Source organism: Branchiostoma belcheri, unplaced genomic scaffold (genome assembly GCF_001625305.1).
Source record: "Branchiostoma belcheri isolate BF01 breed outbred unplaced genomic scaffold, Haploidv18h27 scaffold8, whole genome shotgun sequence".
Taxonomy (NCBI): domain Eukaryota; kingdom Metazoa; phylum Chordata; class Leptocardii; order Amphioxiformes; family Branchiostomatidae; genus Branchiostoma; species Branchiostoma belcheri.
In genome coordinates, this window is record NW_017804464.1 from 4,974,847 (window position 1) to 5,002,647 (window position 27,801).

At 39.7% G+C, this 27,801-nt stretch overlaps 2 protein-coding genes across 3 annotated transcripts in view; one reads left to right on the forward strand and one right to left on the reverse strand.

The window, feature by feature from the left end:
• LOC109486176 (calponin-3-like) overlaps positions 1-15,603 on the reverse strand; it is a 23,986-nt gene extending 8,383 nt beyond the window's left edge. Inside the window, exon 1 of one of the 2 annotated variants that reach the window (XM_019789887.1) lies at positions 15,439-15,603. In XM_019789887.1, coding sequence (XP_019645446.1) covers positions 15,439-15,489 — 51 coding nt within the window. In that variant the 5' untranslated portion in view covers positions 15,490-15,603. Of the gene's footprint in view, positions 1-6,972; positions 7,136-15,438 lie in introns of those variants that run through there. The other variant, XM_019789886.1, reaches the window with a different exon arrangement.
• On the forward strand, positions 7,240-27,801 carry LOC109486137. The gene is made up of 14 exons (XM_019789840.1): positions 7,240-7,381; positions 8,436-8,578; positions 17,762-17,866; positions 18,840-18,973; positions 19,530-19,662; positions 20,887-20,936; positions 21,252-21,326; positions 22,338-22,462; positions 23,527-23,628; positions 24,801-24,878; positions 25,893-25,953; positions 26,105-26,272; positions 27,109-27,261; positions 27,456-27,801. The coding sequence occupies exons 2-13, from the start codon at positions 8,470-8,472 to the stop codon at positions 27,178-27,180; spliced, it is 1,212 nt and encodes a 403-aa protein (XP_019645399.1). The 5' UTR covers positions 7,240-7,381; positions 8,436-8,469; the 3' UTR covers positions 27,181-27,261; positions 27,456-27,801.

Sequence of the window (27,801 nt, forward strand, 5' to 3'; positions counted from 1 at the left end):
GGGGGGTTGGGTCAAACAAGTCTGGAACGGACAGGGGGTTGGGTCAAATAAATCTGGAACGGACAGGGGGGTTGGGTCAAACAAACTAGGGTTGGAGCCAGACTGGAGAGGTGGGTATTGGGTGTATTCAGCATTTTATGGTTTGGATTTTATCTCTCTGAACAGTCTTAGATGTTTGAAGGTTGGAGAATGATTTTTTGCTGGATAAAGGACATTATAAATATTTCATACAATCATAAACATAGATTCAATATGCATACCACTCTCATACATTCTACATAAGATGTAAATACTGTAGTACAGAAATAAAATTTGCTCCAAGTTAACATCAAATTTTCAACTGTCCCACACCTTTCAGAATCAAAGTGACTAAACAGCTAAATCACATGTCAGACCTTATGGACATCAGGTTATAAGTGCCAGGAAGTTTATACTGCCAGCCATCTCTGTTAAGTGATGGTTTGTGCGCTCCTCGAATTAGTCTGCTACTATAGGATAAAGTTCAGATAGATTTTTATTTTCTTACATGCAAATAAAGATGCAGTAGTAGGAAATCTTAATTTAGAAATTAAAAGTCCTTTTCCTTTTCAAAATTTATCTGAAACAACATCTTTACCACAAGTAATTAGTTAGTTACTGTAAAGTAAACAAGCAAGTGTTGTAAAGTAAACAAGTTAATCCAGCATTCCCTTTCAATGGTTTGCATAACAAAAGGATCAGTTGAATTTTAGCCAAACAGTTTCTCTCAGTTGCTATATACCACACTTCAAGGTTAATTTCTTTCCATCTATGAATTACTATAATAATAACTTCCTAAACTTCTTTGTTGATCTAAAAAAATATGTCATGCATGGTAAGGTGACTTGTCTGTAAAATATATTATTTTGTTCCTTTTTATCTAGTTGCCCTATACATTGTAACTATAACTAGTATAAGCTCCTTGGTTCAACTGATTACTGAATATGGAGTCAACTGCATAGGTTGTTTTGCAAATGCTCTGACTTGTAACTTGTAAAAGAATAAAAACTGTGTTTGATTTTCTTTTCAGTCCTTTAGATGATATTGAAGTGCGAGTGTGAATCTGAGTGTATTAAACCAACAATGAATCACATGAACTGTGAATGAATCACACAATCACATCACTCCCGTCCATTGTTTTGCCCGCTTTGATGAAAACTACAAATCAGGTCTCGAAATACTCAGGGTGCACCAAAAATTGGAGCTGTATCTTTTTCTGAGTGCAGCCAAATATTCTAGCTGCCCAATGTTGAAGAAGAAACGGATAGTGATTCTACAAAGTCAGAAGAAACTGCCAAGAAGCCAAGCCTTTTTGTGTGAGGCTTTTTTAACGCCAGTGAGTGAGTGAGTGAGTTAGGCCACACCAATTTAATTTCTTGGTCAACGGATTCGCCCTCTTCAATTTTTTCTGATTTGCAAATAAAAATAAAAATTCAGAATCAACTGCAAAATGGTCATATTTGCTCTGAACAGTTGAAAACAGTCCTTTTCATCCTAGTTGTTACTAGTTATTCCTATCTTTCAATGCAATGGTATCATCAAAAGTTCAAAATTCAGTGTTTAAAATTTTGGGCCAGCCTGGTGTGTTGACTTCATGGCTCCTTTTGTACCATTTTGGGCCATAATAGGATGCCTAGGCCTGTTTTTATTTTTTATTTTTTCGCCCGCCCGCTCCATTTTATGTAGTGCACCCAAGATCTTTTATGCACCCAATTGTTTGCATCGGTGCACCTATTCCCAACAATGAATTTTGAGCCCTGGACAAATGAAATGAAACAAAAAATTGTACTAACAAATTTCTTATAAACTGAAAAGTTAAGTGATAATACTGATTTGGGCATACTGTATATGTGAATGACTTAACAAAGTTCCTTGCATTGTTATGTTGTGTACAGCAGAAAGGAACAGTCTCCCCATGGATAATTCCCACCTCTCAGTCTGGCTTATGATAATAGATGCTCAAGATACTCAGTACCTTGTATGCAAGCAAAGACTGGCCATAGTCTGAGTGAGTGATTATGCATATAGTTCATATGCCAAAATGACTAAAATATGGCTAAAATTTCTCAGATAAGACACATTTGTTGTTGCTTTGTTGTTATTTAGTAGCCTCCACAAGGCTTTTCTGTGGGAAAACGAATCGTGGCATAATCTTTTTATATTGTGGCAAGAAGGTTTGGCCTGGGGAGTCAGTCTGCAGAAGGTTGTTTCTTTCTGGATACAATCCAGTAACCCTCAGAAGTCAAACCCGAAGGTGGCCAAACAAACCTGGAAAATATTCTCGTAAATAGTCTGGTACTAGTGGTAGAGACTTATTTTGATCTAACATCATTTTAATCTTTTACAGACCATCTAAAATTGAACTACTTTATTGGATAATTATTTTGCATTTGTTAAAAAAACTTTGATTTACAAGTTCTTTTCAGTATTTTTAGGTTCTTTTTCTATCCAAGGGTTCTAGTTGACTTGTACTAGACTTTTGGTGTACCAGGATTTCAGTTTTCACACAACCAGCTGCAGTTTTTAGTTTGTGTAACTCATTGAAATGCTAATTACTGGCTCCATGTCCTAATGAGTTCCTATTGTTTGCTCAGACATTGTTGTGTTACCAGATTATGCTAAATTATCTCAGGCCAAAGTCACTTCAGTGCAAAATAAAATTCTAGGGTAAAAGTTCAGGACAGTCAGGTTTATACAAAGTCATTTGATTTGCCAAAACGAATTATAAGTCGTGATTTAATTTTTAGAGTACAGTAAACATGTTCTTTATTCTAACTAGCCTTAGCCCACACCTTCAGTCCTTCAGTGTTAAACACTGAAGGACTGAAGGTGTGGGCTAAGGCTAGTTAGAATTATTTTCAAAACCAATACTCTGATGCAGTTGAGCCAAACAAGGAGGTTAGAAAGTAGATTTTTTAAGTTAACCAGCTCCTTGTTTAAAACAAAACCTCCTTTGATTTACTTTTCAGTCCATTTACTATGATTTAGGCACTTCTCAAGTCAAACCCAATACCAATGGAGTATGGACCTGGAATCCTCAGTTTTAACACAACACACTGCTTGAACAAACAAAGTCCCTACAGGTTCCCATTGTTTTCCCCACCAAACCAGCTAAGGTTCTTCATAGGTTAACTCTGCTGAATTTCTTCTCGCACTCAGGGCATCATAGAAATATCACGAAATATCACATACTCCCTTCTTTCATAAAAAGACAATGCTATAAAACTGTACATTGATTGTCATACAACAAGACAATGTCATGAATTTCTACCAAGTCATATTTTTTCATCCGTGACAGAACTCAGGGTTCAAAATTCCCACTCTCACACTTTTGCCAGACAAGTCATGTTTTCTGAGACTTGGTCATGGAGACCTCAAGTTGCTTGGCACGCAAGCTTATTATTTTGTCAAGCTTATCTTTTTATAACCCTGATGAAGGTAAGACATCCAGGTCAACAATATTCAAAGACAAATCAAACTCTACTACTGGATAAATTATCACGAAGATTACTTCAAGACATTTCCAGGAGGCCTGATCTATACTATAGGTGCAGCTACAACCCCACTAACTGGAAGGGAGGATTTCCCATAGAACTCTCCAGTACATGCAGTTGTTCCTGTGGTGTTGTATTAGTATTACCATAATCTACCTTATCCTCATTTACATAACAATAACAGTGACACTTATGTGTCTTTCACTCTTTGTTCAACTGTTTTTTCTAGTTCCTTCAAGTGTATTTTAGTGCCACTGATTCAGAAGAAGAGTGAGAGAAGTTTCAACTTGAAATGTCCCAAAGTTATCTCTGGAAAATCATGGCCATCTTGTACTGTTTTGCTCCATGTCTGCTCAGTCCTAAAAAATTGCACAGTCCCTGTGAGGAATTCCTCACAGGGAAAATGCAGAGTGCAACTTTTTGGTGCTTTTCTTCATATAATCATAGGATGCTCAAATCCATGGTGGAAGCTTAGTTCAGTTGCCTCATAGTGATGTTGAATGCTGAGGAAATCAAACTCCAAACAAGTTGATTTCAATAGTCAATATTTCAATACACTAACGCTCAAAACACAAAAACGTAGTTGCCTAATATGAAAAAGGCAGGTATATTAGGACAAATCTGGAACAGACAGGGGGGTTGGGTCAAACAAATCTGGAACGGACAGGGGGGCTGGGTCAAACAAATCTAGAACGGACAGGGGGGTTGGGTAAAACGAATCTGGAATGGACAGGGGGGTTGGGTAAAACGAATCTGGAACGGACAGGGGGGTTGCAGGGCTCAAAATTAACTTTTTGACCTAGGAGCACTGTGCTCCTAACCATAAAAAGTTAGGAGCACAGGCTAAAATCTAGGCGCACCAACAAAAAATATTGTATTGCAAAGGTGTTAATATATTAAAAACTAAGCCAGATCATATTTCCTTAAACCATCCCCCCCAAAAAAGAAATCACATATTAATACAGCTGAATAAATAAAAATGTGATTATGTCAACAAATTCCTCCTCAAAAACAGTTTTCTGAGGGACACTCGGTGGGCATGATCATGATGATCTCTATTAAAGATCTCCATAATTCAAATGTAAAAGTACTAGTACAGTAGTTCATAGCCAGGGTTCTAGCTAGGATTTAATTTTAGCGTAGTGGTACTTGCCGCACGTTGAGGGAGCGAAGCTACCGACAGGGGGGATGGGCGCTTTTAAAAATTTTGAGGGATACCCAAAATGAAAAAATGTCATTATTTTCTAAGGTCTGTACAATGTATCCTTGATTAGTAATTTTTATATCTTTGCAGCTTGAAATCTTCACAAAATACAAAAGATAATCCAAATCAGACTCTGAGCATCTGGTGTGCAAAGTTGCAATACTCTACATGCAAAAAATAGCAACTACAAACACTGTATAAATAAAACAAAAAATATGTCTGTTTTGCCTACTAATAGTGTCTCATTATGAGGCACTTTTAATCTCCTTTGTGCCATTTCTGTTCTGCAAAACTGGGCCGAAGTATGATGTGATTCTACACGTGGCTTTGTTGTTATTGCCAAGCTTTGATGCTGACATGATTAAAGGCAGTATGTTGACATAGATCGCACAGTAGCTAAGAGCATGAAATCGGCATGGCACGGCACTGACGCGTATGTGGGAGGAAAACCCACGTGTGTCACAAAGATCACAGACACTGGTAAAGAAAAACGGCAAAAATTTGACAAAAGAGCAAATAATTTATAGTTACTTGTTTAAATTATGAACGAATCCATTGGGTGAACTCCCTTGTTCATAGACAATTTTCATAGACACTGGATACCGAGCTAATAGTAAGTTACCAACGCAAATTTGCCGCTGTGGGCTTTAGAGGCCCCTCCTCTTTTCGGCAGCCGGCTGGATACATCGTGGGAATTGTTAAATAGGCCAGCCCATATATGGCGTCCCAAAGGGAAAGCCGACACTAGGAAGGGGGCGGGACATCCCTTGCCTGGACTCGCCCAGACACTCTGGCACCAGTGTCTAGCCGCTGTCACTCACAGAAGTTGCAAAGAGCCAAGAGGACCCGCCCTGGTTCTCCTGGGAGGCCCGGCACATGCGTTACTGCGCTAAAAAAAAACATTTTTCACATTTGATCTGGCATTCGTGAACAAAGAAATACAGTCACAATGCCGCTAAGTTGTAGTGAAAATTAGCGGGGGAAAATTGGCGTAGCGGGTTCTGCTTTTATCTACAATGCAGGCTAAAATTTTTATTGGCGCACCGTGCGACCGTGATTTCAAATGTAGTCGCACCGTCAAAATTTTGGGCGCATGTGCGACCAAATCAGTCGCAGTCACGAGCCCTGGGTTGGGTAAAACGAATCTGGAATGGACAGGGGGGTTGGGTCAAACAAATCTGGAACGGACAGGGGGGTTGGGTTGAAATAATGAAATTGGACTGGACAGGGGGGTGGGTAAAAAAAATTCTGGACTGGACAGGGGGGTTGGGCCAAAAGCTGATTTTAGACCTCTTCCACCCCCCCTCCACAGTTATTTTTTGGAACAGCCCATTCAAACTTCTCAAAATATATGACGCATGAATAAATATTAAACTGAGATACGTAGATGATAAATAAGACAATACTATTTTTTTTCAAAACTTGTTAATTATCGCACTGTATTTCCTTTGGATTGCTGTCTGTACTTTTTAGTGAAACTGTAGAACAATCCCATCTGGTGTGTGTGTAGAGGCCAAGGCCAAAAGGGTCAACCAGACCATGACATTCTACTTTGTTTACACATGTAACTTGTTATTAGGTTACCCCAAGTCAAACTTGGTCACACCAGAACTAACATATTGATTTAGAAGCGTAAGATCAGGCAGTGATATCCTTCAGAACAAAAATGTGTGGAAAATATAAAATTACTTATATAATTTACTGACTGACCTAACCCCAACTACCTAGAATCCAAGTCACACACAAAACAATTAAATGCCAGATTTTTACATAATTTAGAAAATCTGCGAAATTTCAGATCAAAATCAAATTCTTGTGAGTCCGAATTTATGAGGTTAACAAGGGGGACTATATATAGCCTAAAACTTATCAACGGTTGATGGTTTTTTGTTGTAAAAATCAGCTGAGAACATGTGGACAACATACGGATCACATTACAAAACGCAAACCTCGCTCCGCCATTTTCTGACGTTTTCAACACAAGCGAGTTCAAAACAAAGGCCGCTACGGGAAATGGCCGAGTACAAAAGGCTCACCGCACGCTACGGTGACTTTGGCAGCACAACTCTGCCCGGTTTGGCGAGCTTGACCTAAAGAAAACCCCGGGAAAGTGACCGGTACTCGGTACACACACATGCGGCCCAGGAATTCCTCATGTCCCGCTAGTGTTAGTGAAATCGATCGGACACACGAGTGTACATTTTCATTCACGGTAATCCCTGACACAATCGATTATCACACCGCTACCCGCCTTACCTTTCTCGCGATTTCCGCACTTAGTCCGTAAAGAGGCCCTCTGTTCGACATTTTGATGTAAAGTTCGTTTAAAAATCCTAGGGAATGTCCGAAAATTCCACAACGATGGTCACCGCTATACCTAAAGTTTCCGTACGAGTCACTTCACCTGAGACACCCCTTTGACCGATTGACACCGCATGTCGAGCTTCTAACCAATCAGAGCGTAGCTTTTCAGTTTGATCATCGACGTTATCCAATCAGAGATGCGGGAGTTAAATTTCGCGGTAGTTACTGACCAATCGCAGTAAACCAGGAAGTTAGGGGCGTGGAAATTCCGAAGCCGTGACGTCATCAGCCAAATGGAATTTTTCGAATCAGCGGTGGGAGTTTCGACTTTTGTCATCCGCGATGCCGTCCCAGGATGAAGGTAGAATTTCCGGTATTTCAGTGAATCACGGATGTTTGGTGGGAAGTTTTGAAGTATGAGTCACTCCAGATGCTTTCACACCACGTTTGTTGGGAAATTGGGCCGTTATGTCTATATTTTCATTTCAAAATCTTGTGAGCAAGTCGGACCACTGTGATCTTGGTGTGAAGATTATATGGAGGAAAATATACCACAATTTGAGGCTGAAATGTTTACAATAAAGGCCAACCAGGCACGTATACTGTACCTAATAATATTCACAAAAACATGTTTGAGGACGTAGACATCTGTTTTTCTCATATACCCCATTGATTATACTGTAGACTTGGATATTTGCTGTGTTGTTTACATTTCTGTAAACACAAAGTAGGAAGCACATGGCGAGCTACTGGAAAAAGCGCCACCTATCGCCGTGTGAGAAGACATGCATGAACTTTTGCAATTTTCTTTTGGGGCCTCTCCAGGAAATTGCTAGCATGGAAAAGAGCTATTGTCGCTATTCTTGTGTCATTTTCTGTCGAAATCAGCACAAAAAGAAAGGCAAACATAAAAACTCTCACTCACTCACTCACTCACTCACTCACTCACTCACTCACTCACTCACTCACTCACTCACTCACTCACTCACTCACTCACTCACTCACTCACTCACTCACTCACTCACTATCCTTGTTTAGATTATACTGCTGTATATAATAATTAATATACATGTAATTAGGAAAATGTATTTTTTCATGTAAAGTACAGTAAAGGTCAAAGTATCTAACAGCTTCTAAAAAGATAATTATACTTTTGAATTTCAGAAATGTAAAAAGTATAACCTAAAAATATACTGTGCCTTCCTCTTAAAAAAAAAAAAAGAATCACACTTCCACCCCCACTGTCGTAACTGTCAATGGTCTTTGCATTGTCAGCCTTCTTGTTCCTAACAACACTAGAAGCATGTGCATATGTTCTCATATGCTGAGTTCCTATTATTATCTTCCAGGCAGGCACAGTGAGTGTTTACTAAGTTAAGTACTCGAAATGTCACCAGTCTCCTTTCTGTCAGCAGGTTCTTCACAGCTGTCAACAGTTGGCATAGCAACATGATGATAATTCTGTTGCTGGGACTGGGGTTGCTGGGACTGACCAGGACACATGCCTGCGACAACCAGAACCAGGCTGGCTACCATTGCATGTACAACTCCACCAGTGGTCAGTGGCTGCGTTAGGCCTCACCAAATTAATTTGTTGGTTCTCGGATTTTTCAGAAAAAATATGAAGCGACAGGGTGAAAAAAAAAATTATAACAGGTCTAGGCATCCTCTTATAGCCCCAGATGCTACGATAGGAGCCATGAAGTCAACACAAAACTTCAAAAGGCTGGGTTAATATTTACGAATTTTGAACTTTTTATATAAGTTGATTCAGAACCAGATTCAGAATTTTTAAGTTGATTTTTTTTTTTTGACAAATCAGAAAAAAATGAAGAGGTGAATCTGAGAACCAACAAATTAAATTGGTGTGGCCTTATGCACACAAACTAATACCACATTACTGATGTCTGACTGAGGGACGGCTGCGTGTGCAAGATGTCGGTAGCTTGAGGAATGAATCCCCTCTACTATATACTAATACCACATTATTGATTTGAACACCATGGTTGATTTGCCACATAACACTGAACAGATTTAGTACAAGCAGATCTGTGTTTGTTCGAAATAACCGTGAGTGAAATTCTAAGCTTTACTAGGCTGACGTTTCTCGTCCAAAAACATTTTTTCCCGTGCTGCTAATTAAGAAGAGTACATGTAATAAATACTCAGGCAATGACTGTCATTAGAACTAGAAGGAATCGCACTTTGTACAGGATTGCCTGGCTCAGCCCTTAGTAATTTAACCACACCCAGATTTAATGATAGCCATTCAGTTTGTGTCCCTCGGCTGTACACCACACCCACTTTTGAACCAAAGTCCTAATCATATCGGTGTACAAAATGACATATAAACTGGTTGACGTACCAACTACTGAGTACCTAATACCAGCCCAGTTCTAAAAAAACAAGAAATAGTCATGCCTTCAAGTACCAGAGTTATCTGTTATCAACCAAGGATTGAGGTGTTCAAGAATTTATTCTTTCCTAGAACTATTGCACATGGCAGAGTGGAACTCACTGTCACCAAGTACAGTAGGGGCATTGTCATTAGATAGCTTTAAACAATGTTTGGAGTTAGATTTCTAAGGCTTAGGTGTACATAACAAGTTGTTCGGTGTAATGTAGCCAGCCCCTGCCGCGCTGAGTGCCTGCGAAGCCAGTGTTTTATGCCGAAAGGCGGTTATACCGACTATACAGATACAGAAAAACTGTGACAAGCAAGAAGAAAAGGACATTCCTCAACTGTTGGGGGCGAAATATGAGCATATTTGAGTTGATTAAGAACCAGAATCTTTTTTTTTATTGCAAACCAGAAAAAAATGAAAAGGCGAATCCGAGAACCAACAAATTAAACTGGTGTGGCCTAATCATATGGGTAGTGTGACTCGTGACAATTTTTTTTATACCACATCCCATGCCCCCCTCCCCTGTAAAAGTCTGACTCTGAGTGGTGCTTTTATTTTCCACCATACCATGACCTGCACACACCTGCCCTGCTAAGTGACCTATCACAGCCTCAATAACAAGTAGATCAGGTTCACATTCCTCAGCTGAAGTGCCGCCAAAAATAGACCTCTTTTACGGAAATCGAGATTTAAGAGTTTGTTATTCTTGTCCTTTTATCAATTTAAAACATGTTAGATACAGATAACCCTTAAGGATTGTAAACATTTTTTCTTCACAGATAGGTGAGCTGCTGTAGAAATTTTTTAGTCTTATTACATGTATGTTCAAGGTGTGTTTTACAAAATTATTAGACCGGTCTGTTTTTCAACTGCTCAACAAGTGCATTATGTTTGAATTTGCCATTTTTTCTCTGTTGGCTGCTTAATAAGACATTCATACGTAAGTGACACCATGAATTGCAGGTTTGACAGCACGTCGGCAGAACGTACTGCGCCTGCACAGAACCCTGGATTTTCGTGGTTTTCATTGGATGTTTGGTCAACGTTGCATCAGAATTTTGCCTGTTGCAGATGATATCTTTTCCAACGTAACATTTGAAAACTACTGTCGGAATGCTAACCTTATATGAGCAAATACAACCTTATATGAGACGTTCTGCCGAAATGCTAATCACAATACATTACGGGTTTTGCGCAGGTAAATTACGTTCTGCCGACGTGCTAGCTATAGGTTTGACTAACTAAAGAAATACAATGGAAATAGAGAGGAACACAAGAAATGCACTAAACAACACTAAACAAATCGTTACTATGATCTAAGTATCATTAGTATCTAACTGAAACTGCTGTTTAAAGCTATATTAATTACAATGTGCAAGCTGTAGCTCTAGAAAATTCTGCCTGTATAAAAGTAAAATGACAAGCCTACAACAAGAGAACTATGAACAATGGCAGACTTTAAAAGCCACCTTGTCACCAGACACCAGAGTGGCACCAGACACTATGTGCACAGCTAGAATGTCCGTCAACAGAACTCCTGTCTACCTCAAACAAGACAGCCGCATACAGGCTTTCCGCCTGAAACAACGCTAGCTCAGAAAACAGGAAATTCTTGGTTGACTCCGAGAAAACGGAAGATCTTTTGTTTGCAAGTAGGAACTCGAATTCCCTCACAAAATTGGCATAGTGCGGTACTACTCAGTTGCAGTCAGAAATTTGTCAACAAAAAATATACATGAAGAATTAGAATTTTGCCTGGCCAACAACTATATATGTTTACAATGTATATAATTTATAAGTTTTTTTTTGTAGGTTAAATTTAAGGCACATAATTGTTAGTAATGCTGGTGCAAATAAGTCTTGAAACTTCAAAGTTCCCTATCTTCAGAGCCTTGACATGATCATGATGTTCTTTTTAGTTTTTATCAGCATTTTGAATAAACTTTGATTTCATTTACAACATGCTTGTACTCACATATCCTACTCAGTGACTTTATCATGTGTACAACTGTCAGTCCATGCATACGTTATCATAGTTGTTTGTGGACCAACAGGAAAACATGCTGTACTGTTTGAAGTCCTGCTGAAGCACCAGTGATAACAGTCCTGGTAAACATCTCATCTAGAAGGACATCATTTACAAGTACCATGCAAATATAGGGGTCAACTGTCATAAGGTTAAATTCTCAGTAAAATGTGGTTTGGACTTAGCTCGGGTGCCATCCTCCGTAGTTTTTGCCCGCTCCCTAAGGCCACACCGACTTAATTTTATGGATGACACCCGCCCGCGCATTAATTTTCATCCTCAAAAAAAAAAAAGAAAAGATCACGTCCTCCGAGGCTCTGGCCTGGCTCTAGGCCTGGGTGGTAGGCCATGGTAGTTTAAGTGACAATATGGAGCCGGTGGTGACTCTGGAGAACGGCACCCAGGCTACCGAAGCTCCATGACTCAAGAACCTACTACATACGTACAGTACAGATTCATTAACTCCGCAAAAAGCCAGCATGTGCCGGCTTGTCGTATACGTTGCTATGTACTGCTGTCGCTATGTACTGACCAGAATTGTAATCCTATGGTTTAATAGCATTTTTATCTTTGGCTGGAATTTTTTTTTCTATTCGTCCTCATGCCCGTAGCCAGGGGGGGTTCGGGGGTTCGGAAGAACCCCCCACAAGGCTCAAAGGTCCACTTTTTGGTCCACTTTTTATGTAAAGGTCTACTTTTTGGTCCACACTTTTGTAAAGGTCCTAGATTTTTCTTGAAAAGATGGACTGGAATCGTAGAAAAACTGCTCCCTTTGTCCTTGAATGAAAATTTATCTCTGATTTTTTTCTTGGAAATCCTCTCAAAAATGCACGAAATGCCATTTTAGAAGGTTCATTTTTCAAAAATTTCCGGGGGAGCATGCCCCCGGACCCCCCTAGGAACCTCACGCCTTCGGCGCTCGCCTCGCGCCTACGGCGCTCGAGGTCCCCTCTAGCAGTGGGACGAACCCCCCCATTCAAAATCCTGGCTACGGGCATGGTCCGCATGCACTAGTTTGGGGGTCTTCAGAGGATGTCATCCATAGAATTAAGTCGGTGTGGCCTAAAAACTGGACTGACAACTCAAACCTTATTCTAGCAAAATTTTTGGCACACTGTAAAGAGAATTAGTGAGTTGTCTGACTGTCTTAAACAACTGTCATGGAAACCACCTCCAGAGGTCAAGCACAAGCCCTTAATGGTGACATACCCTTAAGCTTGTGTGCTCAGGTTAGGAGAATTGACCATAAGGATGTGCATTTAAGGAAAGCTCCTGGGTTCCTGTCCCTGCTCTTGGAAAAAATTCACTGCAGCATACATTTTTAAGACAGTCTTACCACAGTACTTCCTATATATGTGTGTGAATCTACAATCTTTAGTTGTATAAACGTATTAAACTTTTACATGTGCTTCTTTAGGGAGAAAACTAACATCGCAGCCACTTCAACATCCTGCGCCAAGGTCATGTAGCAAGTATTCAGCATGACAAAACAGTTTTCTCTGGCAGCCCAGCCAAAATATATCACAAAGATGTAAAGAAAAACATCTGCTAAGGAAGCCGACACATGGAGAAACAACAAGGCCAAACATAACGGTAATTCAATGTAAAGTTATCTGTAAAAACTTCACTTTTTTCATCAAAGGAATGTGACAAAAAAGCAAGTATTTAGCATGACAAAACAGTTTTCTCTGGCACCCCAGCCAAAATATATCACGAAAAACATCTGCTTAGGGAAGCAGACCCATCGAAAAACAACAAGGCCAAACATAACGGTAATTCAATTAAGTTATCTGTTAAAACTTCCCTTTTTTCATCAATGGAATGTGAAATTGACTGTGATCAAGAGAAGTGATGCTTCATTGCTAAATGTCTAAATGACGATACTAGAGATATTAAAGATTTCACCAGTGAAAGAAAGTTTGAATGTTAAAATTTTAAGTTTCAACGAACCCTTTCACCATTGTTACAATTTGTTTACTTACACATGTACTACTATTTACTTCCCATGAAAATTTGAGAACCAACAACTGAAGTTGGTTTGGCCTAGAAGACAGGTTGCTTCAGAAATTTCTCAAACTAGATACCTGACCTGGTACACAGAAGTGAGAAGGGGAAAGGATATCAAGCCAGACAGTCAAGGTACATGGGAACATGGCGGAATTCCCAACATCTGGAATATGTCTGAGCCTGGGGACACAAAGGTCTTTTCCTCACCTTGCAACTTTGATTCATAGCCAAGAATTCCTTGGAGAGATTTCCTCTTATCCAAAAACCTTTGGGTTCACCTACGCCATGTATATGTAGTTCCTCTTATATCGTGCCTAAAACTGTAGCCTCCATAGCAGGCTTATAGATCTGGGGGTTTGGTGGTCTTTGGCTGTTTTCTGATTATGAAACGGCCCGGGTAATTCAACCAGGCCGGCTATGTTGTCTATATGCAACCAGAAAATAGCACATAAAAGCTCCCAAAGACCCTGAAGACCCCCAAAACCCCCCAGTTTTTGGCATGCTATAGAGGCTACTAAAACTGACTCGTAGAATCTCTATATATCTAGCAATGTTGTTCCAGCCAGGACAAAGAAAACAACCTGCACATATTTGGGCCTTATTGGCTTTGGAAATTGAAACATTTCTGGCATATTTTATCTCCACCTCTAGCCTTTTGATAAGTCAACCAAATAATTGCCTTTCAGAGTTGGTATGGTGATGAGGGGTCTCAACAGCTCATAAACAGGTCTTTTACAATAAACCGTTTTGGCAGGATCTAACAGAAAGCACATGTTTTTTATCAGAGAGAAGATACCATGCCAGTGCAACAGGTTATATTACCTGTGTGGTGATTCTACATAGATATCTTGGATTTTCTTTCAACTAAAAAATGAGTTGTTGTTTTAGCAGAAGCATGGACACCCCAGGAATTAACCTGTATTGCCGAGCCTTTTGAGACTGCCTGACACAGATATAGCAAACAGTTACACAACAACATAGTAGTGTGAGTGGCTGTAAAATGATAAAAATTAAAATTAACCTCCTTTCCCATATGATTTTACCATGGATAATGTAGACATCAAGACTATTAAATACAAGCATAATATAATTTTTGCACAGAAGAAAAAATTCCTTGTACATTATATACAAGTTTTGTAGTCAGCATTTCATGCCCTTCTGTCCTCATGCCTCCTACATTGAATCAGTGCTTCAAGAATGCTAGTAATTCGTCAGTCAGACAGTCTGTGTTATGATAGGGATCTCTATAATTACATAAGTGGCACAGTGGGGTGCTGTACTCTCTCTCTCCATGCCCAATTACAATACTCAATGAGCTGGATAAATGTAACAGCACAGACTGTATTATACCCTTCCAAACTTGATCTTTTTTCAGATTTTTTTTTGTTACCATTGTAGTACACTGTGAGTTACCTAAGTAACTTAGATATCATTCCAAAGCTGATCTGGTAGGTATTAAAGTCTTTTCCAACAGGATATCCAGAGCTCTACCACCACCCTGGACCCTTAGGTAAATTGATTTTAGAGTGTGTCTGTAACGGAACTCTCAGGCAAGTCACCAAACCATCAGTCTATTTACCAAATTCTTTAGCTTGAAAATGGACAGTGAAAATGAAACATATGGTGTCATTAAACAGAGCCACGTGCCCTGTGGGTCATGTTGACAGGTGACCTATTTAGGGCCTCCAAACTATTGTTTGACCAAAAGGTTGGGTCAGTTTACAACAGCCCAGGAAAACAGAGGTGGCGGTTAAATAACAGACCTGTGATTTGAACGATTAGAACGGGTAACTGCAAAGCACAACTGTCAAAGTTAAGTTCATGGAAACATTTCAACAGTTGCTTTTCCAGAGTTGTCTTGTTTTGCCTCTGACTTAGGATTGTTTGACAGACATGACCCACTTGACTTATACCTGTATCAAGTGATAGCAGTGCTGGTGTATGTAAGTGTTTGGATAGATATAGTAAAACCCGGATTACCTTCTTAGCAATGTCTGCACTGAGTCCATAGGAGGGTCCGTGGGTGGCCATTTCTGAACAGTTGAGAACCGTCGTCTTTCACCGAGAGGTCGGACTGAGAGAGATCGAGTCATATACGTGCGAGCGACAGAGTAGCTGGCAGCCAAATGTACTGCTGCAGACTTCAGGCACACCCACCACAGGAAGAATGTCCTTTTAACCTTCTCTACCAATCACAGAAGGGATGACATCACCAGACCTTCACCTTGACCAATCAGCAGACAGCATTCCCAAAGGGTGTTGCCTCAGTGACATCAGCACCCACCTAGTCACCTTACTTGTTTTTGTTCAGTCGAACAATCGGTGCGTTTCTGACGTCATACCTCACAGGGGAACTGCCATGTATGGAAGTGCTTTTAGTGATGCCATGCTCTTAGTCAGGGATGTTTGTTTCAGACAATTAAGTTAGTATTGAAGTCACTGTGAGATAAAAGAATATGTAGGATTCCAGACATATTTGTAATAATCTATGTTAGGTCTCCTCAAGGCTAACCCCAAAAAAGTTGGAAGTTGGAAATTTTTGTAAAAAAGACCAAACAATACTATCATAAAGAAATTAATAATGAAATACGACTAAAAGGAGTTTTCCTTTCTTCCTGAATAGTTGCCTGCATTTGAATTGCAGTAATAAATTTCACAGCAATGACAGTTCTGTCCCCACCCTGTAAGTAAACTTTTCTACTCGCTTACAGACTTTATTCAACTGGGGGCAAATAAACACAGCATTTAGCCACGGGTTCAGTCCAAGGGACTGTTCAGATTAAACACTCACACAGGGAACGGTTGTAATGTAGAAGTTTTGGGTATGATTCCTACTATGCTTTATATTGCAAAGTTACAGGCCTCTCACTTCTGTGTTTAATATTTGAGCAGTCCAGCTATTCCTGATTGCACAAGTTCTCGAGCAAAAAAAAAGGCCTGCAGTCCCCTTTAAAATAATTAATAAGCAAGCTTTTCTTTTACTTTTTGTCAGATTCAAGCTACATGTACTAGTAGTAATGATAGAATATTGTCATCATATCCCTGAGTCTGGCCAATGAAATATACATTGTAATATTTTGAAAAATATTTAAAAAAGTTTAAATTCTGCCTGCAAACTTAGCCTGGGTGCCATCCGATTTGTAATGGCTACCCCGAAAAATTTTTTTCTATTGTCCCCAAAGTGTCTTTTTAATTGTCCCAGCTTAACTTTTAATGGTCACTGGCCATCGAGACTCCGTTAATTTTGAGTCCTGCTTGGACACTGTACTACACAACAGCACACTTGTTTGAAGTGGGGATCAGCTTTCCTGCCTGAAGGTCACTGCCCAGCAATTGACCTTTCTCACCTCAGTGGTGCTGAAAGGAAAGAGTTCTCCACAGTCTGGCCTGTTTGTACAGTCTGTGTCTGACCAACAACCAAGTCCTCCACAGGAATGTGTGCTCAATAGAACATGGCTGGCTGGCTGGTTAGGCCATGTTGATTTAAATATATGGATGACATCCATGCATGCATGAATGTTTGTCTTCTTCAAAAAAAGTTTTCGACCATACTGTAAATTGTACAAAGTAGCTGCAAAGTGAGAAAATATATGCTGTCAGTTGAAAAAAAAAATACAGTATTGTAAAACGATACTTATGTTGCAGAATACCAAGTTTGGTACCAAAATCCATTCAAAAGGACAAAAAAATGTGAAGGAATGAAAATGAAGAGCCTATTATTCACCTTGCCAATAAAATATGACCACCTAGATTTCTAAAGGAAGGCAATTTTTTTTATTTCAATTATATTACAATTAAAGGTGTATTTTCATTCACCTTTAATTGTAGCCTACTCCAATGCTTCAGCAGGAAGGTTATGTTTTTGCCAGCATTTGCATGTTTGTATGTTGATCTGTCAACACAATAATTTGAGAAGGCTTAGATGGATCGTTTTGATATTTGGCAGGTTGGTTGGTATTGATGAGACCTCAAAATTGTTACCGGGAAGATTTCGGGTCCCCTGGTTGCTTGTTTTTAGCAATGATACATGTACAATGTACTACATGCGACAGCATAGGCAGACTTGGCTAGTAACGGTTGACCCTCGAAAAGTACAAAACAAATTAAGTAGATCAGAAGCAAAGATAAAAGTTTAACATCAATTCATGTGCATAAATCATTTATGAACACATTGATCACTTCTATAGTTCTAAAATTCTACATAACACATTATCTGATACTGCAATAATACTGGAAAAATTAAACTACAGCAGAAGTTTATGGATTTAGAGCACTACTTGTGATTGTGTGTCCACACGTGCAGGTGACTGTGTGCACTGTGCCAGATGCTTCTTTCCTGACAGCTGTCTGACAAACAACAGCTGCGCCACAGGGACTGCAGGACCCACCTGTGAGACCTGCAGTACAGGTAGGCATTGCTAGGTGTCATCTCTGCACAATTATCCTGTAACATTTCCGATTTTCTGATACTCGTGATTGTGAACTTCAGGACATAATGTCAGGGACCATAAATTGAAGATCACTACTTTCATTGTTAATATTAAGTAACTCTAGTTTAATTTGGGACTATTCCATATCTCAGCAGCCTTACATCTAGATGGGCTAATATATTGTAAACTATTATAGTAAAAACAAGTAAAATCTGAGATTTTATACCTCCGGGCTTTTTATTCTATATTTTTATGTAGGGTTTTAAACAAAGAATTTATCGAGACTGGACACCACTCTGTGTAAGGGGTCATATATACGTGGACCAGTCCGAGAATAGCTTAAACACGCCAAAGGTCAACGGTCGCGACCACTTTCACGCTCAAAGGGGTGTTTTGGGGCCACCAAAAGGCACTATTTTCAGGCCCGAAAACACATATACAATAAAAACAAAAGAACGTGCATCATCTGCAGCCCAATAGCAAAACATATACCGAGTCTCAAAAGAATCCGTCCTCCCAAACGCGAGAAACAGCTGCGAACATGAAAATCTAAATCTCTCACAAAACTCGTCCGCGGAAGGATGTCTCCTCCCCTGGAGGTAATAATGTAAGAAATATGTATACGTGACAGCCATTGAGGACCCCTTTGGGGATTACTAGTAACCCAATTCTGTGGAATTCTGCAGAATTCTGTCTGCAGTGCCAGAATTCTGCAGAACTGGGTTAATCCCCTCGATGGCTTTTACATATTTCTTACATCATTTTTACTATAATAGTTTACAATATAAGCCCATCTGGATGTAAGGTTCGAGAGATTGGAGGCTGTTAAGTGTACTACCATCTTGCCAATTAAAATTCAGCACTGTTTACATTATTGTATTTCATTTACAGATGATTAAAAGTATATTAGACTTAAACTTTGCAACACCAAGATTGTACCTGACGTTTCAGGACACTACCGACTGGGCAGTGTGTGCATGCCGTGTCCTGTTGCACCATGGGGAGCAGTCTTCCTGGGCGGAGTCCTTCTTATTGTTGTCATAGCAACCATCATTCATGGATTTACTGCCACCTTAGCAACAAAGGTGGGCCAGCCTAATACGGGCCTGCATGGGGGGTCCCCACAACGCTGTACACAAATTTTAGAGCTGGCTACGTATTACGCTGAATTCAAGAAGCCTACCCATTACGTTTACGATAAATTCTAGGTAGCTACAATGCATTATGTGGTATAAAAACGGTGAACTACACTCTACGCAAAATGCGCCAAATATGTTCTAGGTTGAATTAGAGCAGTCTGTCTATGCTCTACGTAGAATTGAAATGGCCGATTATATATATGCTCTACGGAAAAGGGCAATTGCACCCCACCCCCTAATGTGATAGGGTGAAAGCTCTATGTTGAGATGCCTCTAGCTACAATTTGAACCAAACAAATTTCCCCCAGGATAATTTGGCGAGTCACAAATTTAGCTCCTTTGTGGATGGAAATCAAATAAAAAAAGCCATATTAGTTTATTACAGATTTCCTTCCACATTTTTAGCCAACAGTTACTGGTATTTTTTGTTATGAAATGTTGATATCATAATGTTGTATAATACATTTTTTTGTACATTTTGCTGCACCTGTTTGATCTGCAGGTGAAACAGCTGGGACATTTTCTCCAGTTCCTTCTGCTATCACTCAAGATGCGCTCTGATTGGCCGAGTCTGATTGTCCAATCACTTGTCTTTCTGCCAAGTGTGGATTTCAACTTGCACACTTTTATCCCAGGTGACTGACAACATCTGTTCAAGTTTGCTGTAAAGTATTTACGCAGCCTCCAAATTCTACCCTAACTTTCACAGGTATACACATGAAAAGAATACCTCTCCTTTTAACATCCGAAAAACCCACAAATTACAGAAAAAGTGGGATCTTTTGTCCTCCTCTGTCTTCAAAAAAGAAGTCAAACCCAGTAGTTTTTAGGAGTTAACAGTAGTTCTCTGTTCTAAGTTATACCAAATTACTTGTAATTAGCCCTTGGGCATGAATTTGCAATTAAACAATTTAGATTAACCAACTTGAGGTTTAATAATACGATATATATAATGTATAAGATAGGTGTTTTAATATAAGATAGATTTGTAGTATGAGTTTCTAGACAATGTCTATAGTGTCAGATTCAAGTTTCGATGGAAGAAAATTTGGGTCTTATACTTCATTGTATCTTAAAATTGGCCTAATACCAGTACTTCCTTACATGTTTGTTAGGCTGCACTTGACTCAGAATACTAGTATTCCTACATGTACACTCAATACTTTAAGAACAGTGAAAAATATCTAGTTTTCTAACTTTTTTCTAACTTTGACTCAGAGTGCTTCTTTGAGTTGCCGATAAGGCAGTTCTACATCCACTGGACTACAGCTGTCACACCTGTCCTTGTGGTGGTTTTCTTTGCTCACATCTTGGACAAATTCATGGTAAATTATAACTACTTCAATCTACAGTTTTTCCCTTCCTCCCCAGAGTTCTGTTCTTGTTTCCATCTGCTCATCTTTTCTTCTGGGTACAGCAGTTGTTTACATAGGGTGGCTGAGCTGTGGGGTTGTGCGTTTGACAGACTAGGTTGACAGCATTCGGGTGGGGAAGATTGACAGGTCAAAAGGTCGGACACAAAAAATGGGGTCGTTGACGGTCACAAAAGTCCTAAATACTTTCCTGAAGACTCAGTCTAACTAAATTCTGCTCCTGTAGCGGCTAGCCTGCCTGACAGTTGCCCCCCCCCCAACCAGTGAGAGATTGTGTAAAATACAGTCTACCTGAACTCTGAAATCTTTGATTTCTTGTTCCATTTTGCAAAGCATATTGTTATAAAACCAAGCTTTCCTTAAATTGTTTTTAGAGGAAAAAGATAGGTGGAGCACGGAATGAGGATGAACGCAAGTTAGTCTGGCATCGGCGGGGCCACGTCCGTCGTTGTGCCATGACCCTGTTTGTTCTGACCTTCTCTCCTGCTGCGACCTTGGTAATCCGAGCGTTTGCTTGCCAGAACACCCTTTCTACAGTGAGTACCTAAAAAGATGTATTACCTAACTCATTTCCTCATATGGGGAGGGGTCATTTGATGTGAAATTTTTTTGTTGCTGTGAAATATCTTACATTTGCTTGCAAATGTTGGTTTTCTGTTACATATACATTGTACAGAATGTTGTTTTACTTGATGTAACAGAATGTAAGTGTAGTACTGTTACAGTACTGCAAATTCAGTTATGTTTATTGAAACACTTTGAATTCACAATTGTGTAAAAATTGACATTCATGAGTGTGATAAAAAGATAAGTAATATGTTTAAAAATCTCGTGTACCTTTTTACCTCTAGGACGTTGTATTGGACCACACTGATAACGTCTTCCTGTATGACCAACAACACACCTGTTCTGAGATGCCTTTCCAGGTCGTTAAAGGTTTATTTTTACTTTATTCGATTTCTAAAAACTTTACTAAGACCAAAATGTCATGATTTGTTTTGGTGCCGTCCACTGTGTCCATCCTACCTGTCAAAAAGACCTACATGTAGGAGGAATTCCCTGGCAAATCTTTACAGTACATGAACCTCTATATACTATACCTACCTAGTCCCATGACTGACACTGGTCGTCGGGGGGGACAAGGCAGACTTTGCAGCAGGAAAGTATACTATACACATAGTATAATATATACTTAGGCCACACCAATTTAATTTGTTGGTTCTCGGATTTTGTCAGAAAAAACATGAAGCGACAGGGCGAAAAAAAATAAAAATAAAAACAGGTCTAGGCATCCTATTATAGCCCCAAATGCTATGATAGGAGCCATGAAGTCAACACAAAAGGTTGTGTTAATATTTAAACAATGAATTTTGAACTTTTAATCAAACCACTGCATTGATAGATGGAAACACTGCAACAACTAGGAAGAAAAGGACTTTCCACAACTGTTGGGGGCAAAATATGAGCATTTTTTAGTTGATTCAGAACCAGAATCTTTTTTTTTTGCAAATCAGAAAAAAATGAAGAGGCGAATCCGAGAACCAACAAATTAAATTGGTGTGGCCTTATGTTCATGGTTTTTAACAGTAGACGAGCAAGTTCAGCTGTTCCTTGACTTCATTTTAGCTAAACTTCCACTCTTGCTAGAGTTGCACATAACTTTAACTTAGAATTGGTAAAAAGTAATGTATCCTTATCAAGAAAATAGTATTATGAAATATTCTTTTTGTTTTACATTAGGCTATGCCAATTTAATTTGTTGGTTCTCAGATTCACCTTTTGTGTTGACTTCATGGCTCCTATCGAAGCTTTTGGGGCTATAATAAGATATGCCTAGACCTGTTTTTTTTTCGCCCTGTTGCTGCTTATTTTTTTAAAAATCTGATAACCAACAAACTAAATTGGTGTGGCCTTACATAATTTTATCTTATCTACAGATCATCCAGGCCCTATCGCTACTGTACCTGGTACTGATGGTGATACTACTGCCATTAGGACTGTCGTTCTGGATTCTCCGACTGAGGAAGTTCAATCTGCTGAAGCAAAACCTAGTAACACAAGGGTCAATATTCAAGTCCTTTTGTTACATTGACCAACTCAAGCAGGCATTGTACAGCACAAGACTTTGCCCAATGATTTTGCTACGTCTACAGAATATTTAGGGCAGGGACTCTATCAGTGTCCCTGCCCATTCTGGTTAATGTGCTTAAAAAAATATGCATGTCCTTCAGAGAGGAGGCAGCCTAAGGTATTTTAGGCATCTAATTTAAAGGCATCCAGTGCAGTTTTAGGGCTTTTTCAGAGCCAATATTCTAGTCAATATTCTAGATGCTTAAGGTACCACTCAGAAAATAAAGGACTCATCTTGGGGCTTGTTTCTGCAGTTTTAAAAGTAAGAAATGCTGACTCAAATGTGCCAATGCGAAGCATGTGATACTAGTGATTTTTCAGGATTTAGACTTGTTTTTAACTCTTCTTTGTAATGTATTTATGCTTAAGTCCTGATAATATTTGAAGGACGTGTTTGTTTACAGAAACTGCAATTCAGCACTGGTGCTACAAAAGTTTTTTGTATGGAATAAACCATTCTCTCTTTTTTCTCTGCTTTACCTGGTGGCTTATACAAGGGGTTGGAGGAAAAAGGAGTCCAGTCCAATTGCCGGAAAAAGCAGACCAGTCCAATTTGGGGGTTGAAAAAGCAGTGGTTTCTGAGTGTACTAGCGCCCCCTTGTGAAATACGATAAAAGTGCAAACATTACCGCATGTCATGGTGGGAAGCGCACTCATTGGATACAGCTATGCAAATTCCAACAACTGCCTGTGAGACGTATAATAAGAGGTGGAGAGGCAGCTATTTGTACTCACTACCCCAGCCACTGGAGGACATAACTGTTGTCAGCAGTTGTCAGCATTTGCATTATTAGCTTTATCCAATTAGTGCGTTTCCCACCATGACATGCAGTAACACATCAGACTGCTTGAACTTTTATCATATTTTGCAAAGGGGCGCTACTAGTACACACAGAATAAACCCCCGGACTGCTTTTTCACACTGGACTGCTTTTTCCGCCGATTGGACTGGACTCTTATTCCCACCAACCCTTTATACAAGTTGTTCTTCCCCAGCTGGATGTATGAGTCCTACCGTCGCCGGTTCTGTGTCCTGGAGCCGATTGTGATGATGAGGAAAGTCCTGAGCATCCTACTGACTGACCTGTACCCACTCCAGTAAGGCTCTCTTTTCATAGTCACTAGATGGCACGCGATCGCAGTTCTAGAGCGATTAGCCTAGATACCATCTTGGTTAGTTTACGTCAGCTCCAACAGTTGCTGTCCACAATATAGTAGCCTAACCAGGATGGTACCCAGGCCATAGAATACAAATACAAATACGTGACCAAAATTGCACATGTGTGACCCTTATTTTCGATATTTGTTAGAAGTACAGTTACTGTAATACTTGGTATCAGGTCCAATACAGGAGTGACAGTAATGTTGCTTTATGAACTGTTACTGAAATGTGACTTCCAGTAACTGTTAACTTACTGGCAGTTGCATTTCACTACACTGCAGTTTGCTAACGGATATGATGTATGGATTAAAAGATGTACCAAAACACACAAAATGCACAAAAATTCTCTCTTAAAGTATGATACTTGTTGAGTGGTCTGCCAAGTCTATAATTAAGGGTTAATGACCCGCCCGAGGTGAATATGGTGTGATAAAGCCTTGTCAGTTGCTATAACCACAGAATAAAGCCACCAAGTGAGCGCAGCGAATGAGGTGGCTTTATGAGGTGGTTATAGCAACTGACAAGGCTTTATCACACCATATTCACCGAGAAAGGACGGGACATTAACGCTATTATCATATAGCTTACACGATAGCCAGTATCCAAACTGATGCAGTAAGTGACACAATGTACAATTTACCCGTTGCACATGCTGAATTGAACATAGAACATAGTTCCATCTGGAGTCACCTGAGGTCACTGGGTAGAGTTCACGTTAACTGGGTCACAGGCAGGGAACAGGTGTTCTTATGGGGGTCACCCGAGGTCATTGGAACACAACTTAAGTTATTTTTGGATTTTTTAGAACTAGAGCCGTGTTCTATTGGGTCACCTGAGGTCATATGCAGGTGATTATTGGGTTGTTTAATGTATGGATTGGGATGAATAAATACCCGATTTTGACTCTATTTTTGACATTGGTCAACATCACCTGGCTATATGATAATAATTGTTAATCTGCCAAGTGTTCTTTGAGTTGGAAGATTATCACAAGACATGAGGGGCAGGTGTAATAATTAGCAAAACAAACCATATTGAAAATTTTGAAATGAAGACAGTGATGACCCGGCAAAAAATAAAAATTTTTGCCACATGTTGTGTTTCTCAGGCTACTTGCCCAGGCCGGGGTGAACCTGTGCCTCAGCGGAATCTACCTGCTTGTGGTGGTGCTGGGGAGACCATACAGGTAGGACAGCACACAACTTGCATGTACAGAGCAGCCACACAGTTGTCGTCAGTCTTCGTGGGATTTTGATGTGACAGTCATACTATAGAATTTTCAAGCAAGCTGTGACAGAAGTAACCATCAACAAGGATGAAAGGCAGATGAAGCATGAGCAACTATATGTATAGCAACTATATGTATACATGTATCCCAAGAAGCCAAATACAGAAGACGTGGCTTTTCTTCGTCTGGGGCGGTATTGTGGAACACACTACCACATCACCTTAAAGCAGCCAGGACCCTAGCAGCCTTCAAACAACTTTATGTACTGGGCAATCATTGATATGCAAATTCCAAGCCTGATTTTAATCTTGATTTCTTTTTTGTCCTACCTTGGTTCTATGTTATATGATGGTCAGGCTTCACTTTTGTTTCACTTATTTTGGTATTATGATTTCATGCGCAATGTATGCTACTTAAGTTACCTTGCTTTTGTATTATTTAGTAACTTTTGTAACTTTATAAGTTACTTTTGTTGTTATTTGTATTAGTTTGAGTTTGATGTTTTTGTTTGGGGTCTTCCCCAGGCCCAGGGCTCATTGAAAAGCGCCCTACGGGCGATATGTATCCCCCTGGTTAGATAAATAAAAACAAACAAACAAACCTCAATTTGTGATCATATCATTCTACAGCAAATGTGCCCTTTACTTATATTAAAGCTTTTTTTTGCAGTTGTTCCCAAACCTAAAATATAGTTAATCACATATTATTAAATATTATAATGTGATTGAATTGATGCATGATTCTATAAAGACTTTGTGTTTAACTACATTTGTACATTAAGCCAATGACTTATTATTGTTATTTCATTTTATGTTGCTGGACTCCAGGAAGAATAGTATTGAGTGTACCATACTAATGGAGATCTCAACAAACAAACTTCTATGAGAACAAAATTGCAATTTGGTTTCTGTTGTTAGTTAACTGATTCTGCAATGAAATGAGAATTCATGTACACATGTATTTGTGTCACAGGCCAGCCAAGTGGAGAGTGTGTGGGAAGGTCTTACCACTGGATCTGCACAATATCTTTGAGGTTAGCCTGCAATCCATCCAACATTACATGTATGCCATAAGTCATCAAACTTACATGTATAAGATTTTGGTCCCATAATATGCATGTTGAACATTCAATTATATTACCGGTACAATTATTTACTGTTGTACTGACTGATTTTCCCTCATAGGGCCTTGCCACTGTCTGTGTGTGCTACCTACAAGTTATCCCCATTGTAAAAGAAGCAGACTTGTACAGTGACTACATGGGAATCCCCCTGGTTGTTCTGATCAGCTGTACGCTACTACTGTGGGTCATCATGTTGGCTGGCATCTCCAAGGAGATACAGCTGGAAGAGGTACAGGATATGGGAACTAATTGTTGAGATTTGACAATAACACAGTGTTCTGCATTAGGAGGGTAGGTGTGTGTATGTGTGTGTTCATGTGTGTGTGTGTGTGTGTGTGTGTGTGAGTGAGTTTGTGTGTGCATGTGTGTTTGTGTGTCCATGTGTGTGCGTGCGTGTGTGTGCATGCATGTGTGTGTGTGCATGTGCGTGTGTGTCCATGTGTGTGCATGCATGTGAGCATGTGTTTGTGTGTGTGTGTGCATGTGTGTGTGTTTGTGTATGTGTGAAATGTGTGTGTGTTTATATGTGTTTGTGTGTGTTTTTATGTGTGTGTGTGTTTGCGTGTCCATGTGTGTGCGTGCGTGTGTTTGCATGCATGTGTGTGTGTGTGTGCATTGTGTGTGTGTGTCCATGTGTGTGCATGCGATTGTGAGCATGTGTTTGTGTGTGTGTGTGTGTGCGTGTGTTTATGTGTATGTGTGAAATGTGTGTTTGTGTGTGTGTTTATATGTGTTTGTGTGTGTGTTTTCATGTGTGTGTGTGTGTTTTAAATTATATATGACTCTGTGTGTTTGTGTTTTCTATTTCTGTGTATGAAAGTTTTGTGTGGGTTTGTCTGTGTGTTTGTGTGCATGCTTGTCAGCAGATGGTTGCTTTGATTACTGGATTGAAAGGGAATGATTGTTTATGCATGGCTTTTGTTTTCAATAACCCATTCAGACTTTTGAATGGTCTAAACTGCCTTAGTCTATATAACATGTGCTGAAAGTTTTAAGTTTGACATAGCTTGAAACTATAGAGCTGTGCGAGGTCTTTAACACGCTGATATCCTCGGGTGTTAACAGGAGATGGAGTACACAGTGCCAGTTGTTCCCAAACAGAAAGAAGCGAGAAAGATTTGTGTTCTGGCACCGTAACAAGGTCGGGGAGGGCGTCACAGCGGTGGAACTCACGGCGAGACAAAAGGCGCTGACCACTTTCTAACAGACTACTTTATCGTGAGTTTGTCCCTATGAAACTAGAATTTCAACATTTTAAAGCCACACCAATTTAATTTGTTGCTTCTCGGACCGCCCTGTCCATTTTTTCTGATTTGCAAAACAGTTGTATGTGTTGTGTGTCCCCCTCCTCTCTCTATCAGTGAACGCCCATCAGAAGTCGTGGAACTCTTTTGCACACTTTTCCGTTGCAGAAATGCGGAGAGGCTCCTCCTCATAGTCATCGAAGTTGCTGGAGTCTCCTGGGCCTTTACACTTGCGGATGAAGGGAGCCTCAACCTGCATGGACAAGGAAACACAAAAACCTTACAAGTTATGGCCAAAACGTCTTGCTTCCAGTCCTGTGACTGTAAAAAGACACAGATACCGGGTACTAGACAGTGGCAAAACTTTAAACGCAAGTGCATCAGCAGTAACGGCCATAATTAAACCACACAAAACAACTCAAACAAGAATTATGAGATTTCATACCTCCATGAAATATATGAGTCTTTGTAAATGTTTTTATTTGTGTCATTGACAATGGAAATAAGGTCATAA

Bases quoted from the DNA above. Each gene is read 5' to 3' on its own strand.
- LOC109486137 (XM_019789840.1), top strand. From the start codon at position 8,470: ATGATGATAATTCTGTTGCTGGGACTGGGGTTGCTGGGACTGACCAGG. The intron at 17,867-18,839 runs GTAGGCATTGCT...CTGACGTTTCAG, and splicing joins CTGTGAGACCTGCAGTACAG to GACACTACCGACTGGGCAGT. The intron at 20,937-21,251 runs GTGAGTACCTAA...TTTTACCTCTAG, and splicing joins GCCAGAACACCCTTTCTACA to GACGTTGTATTGGACCACAC.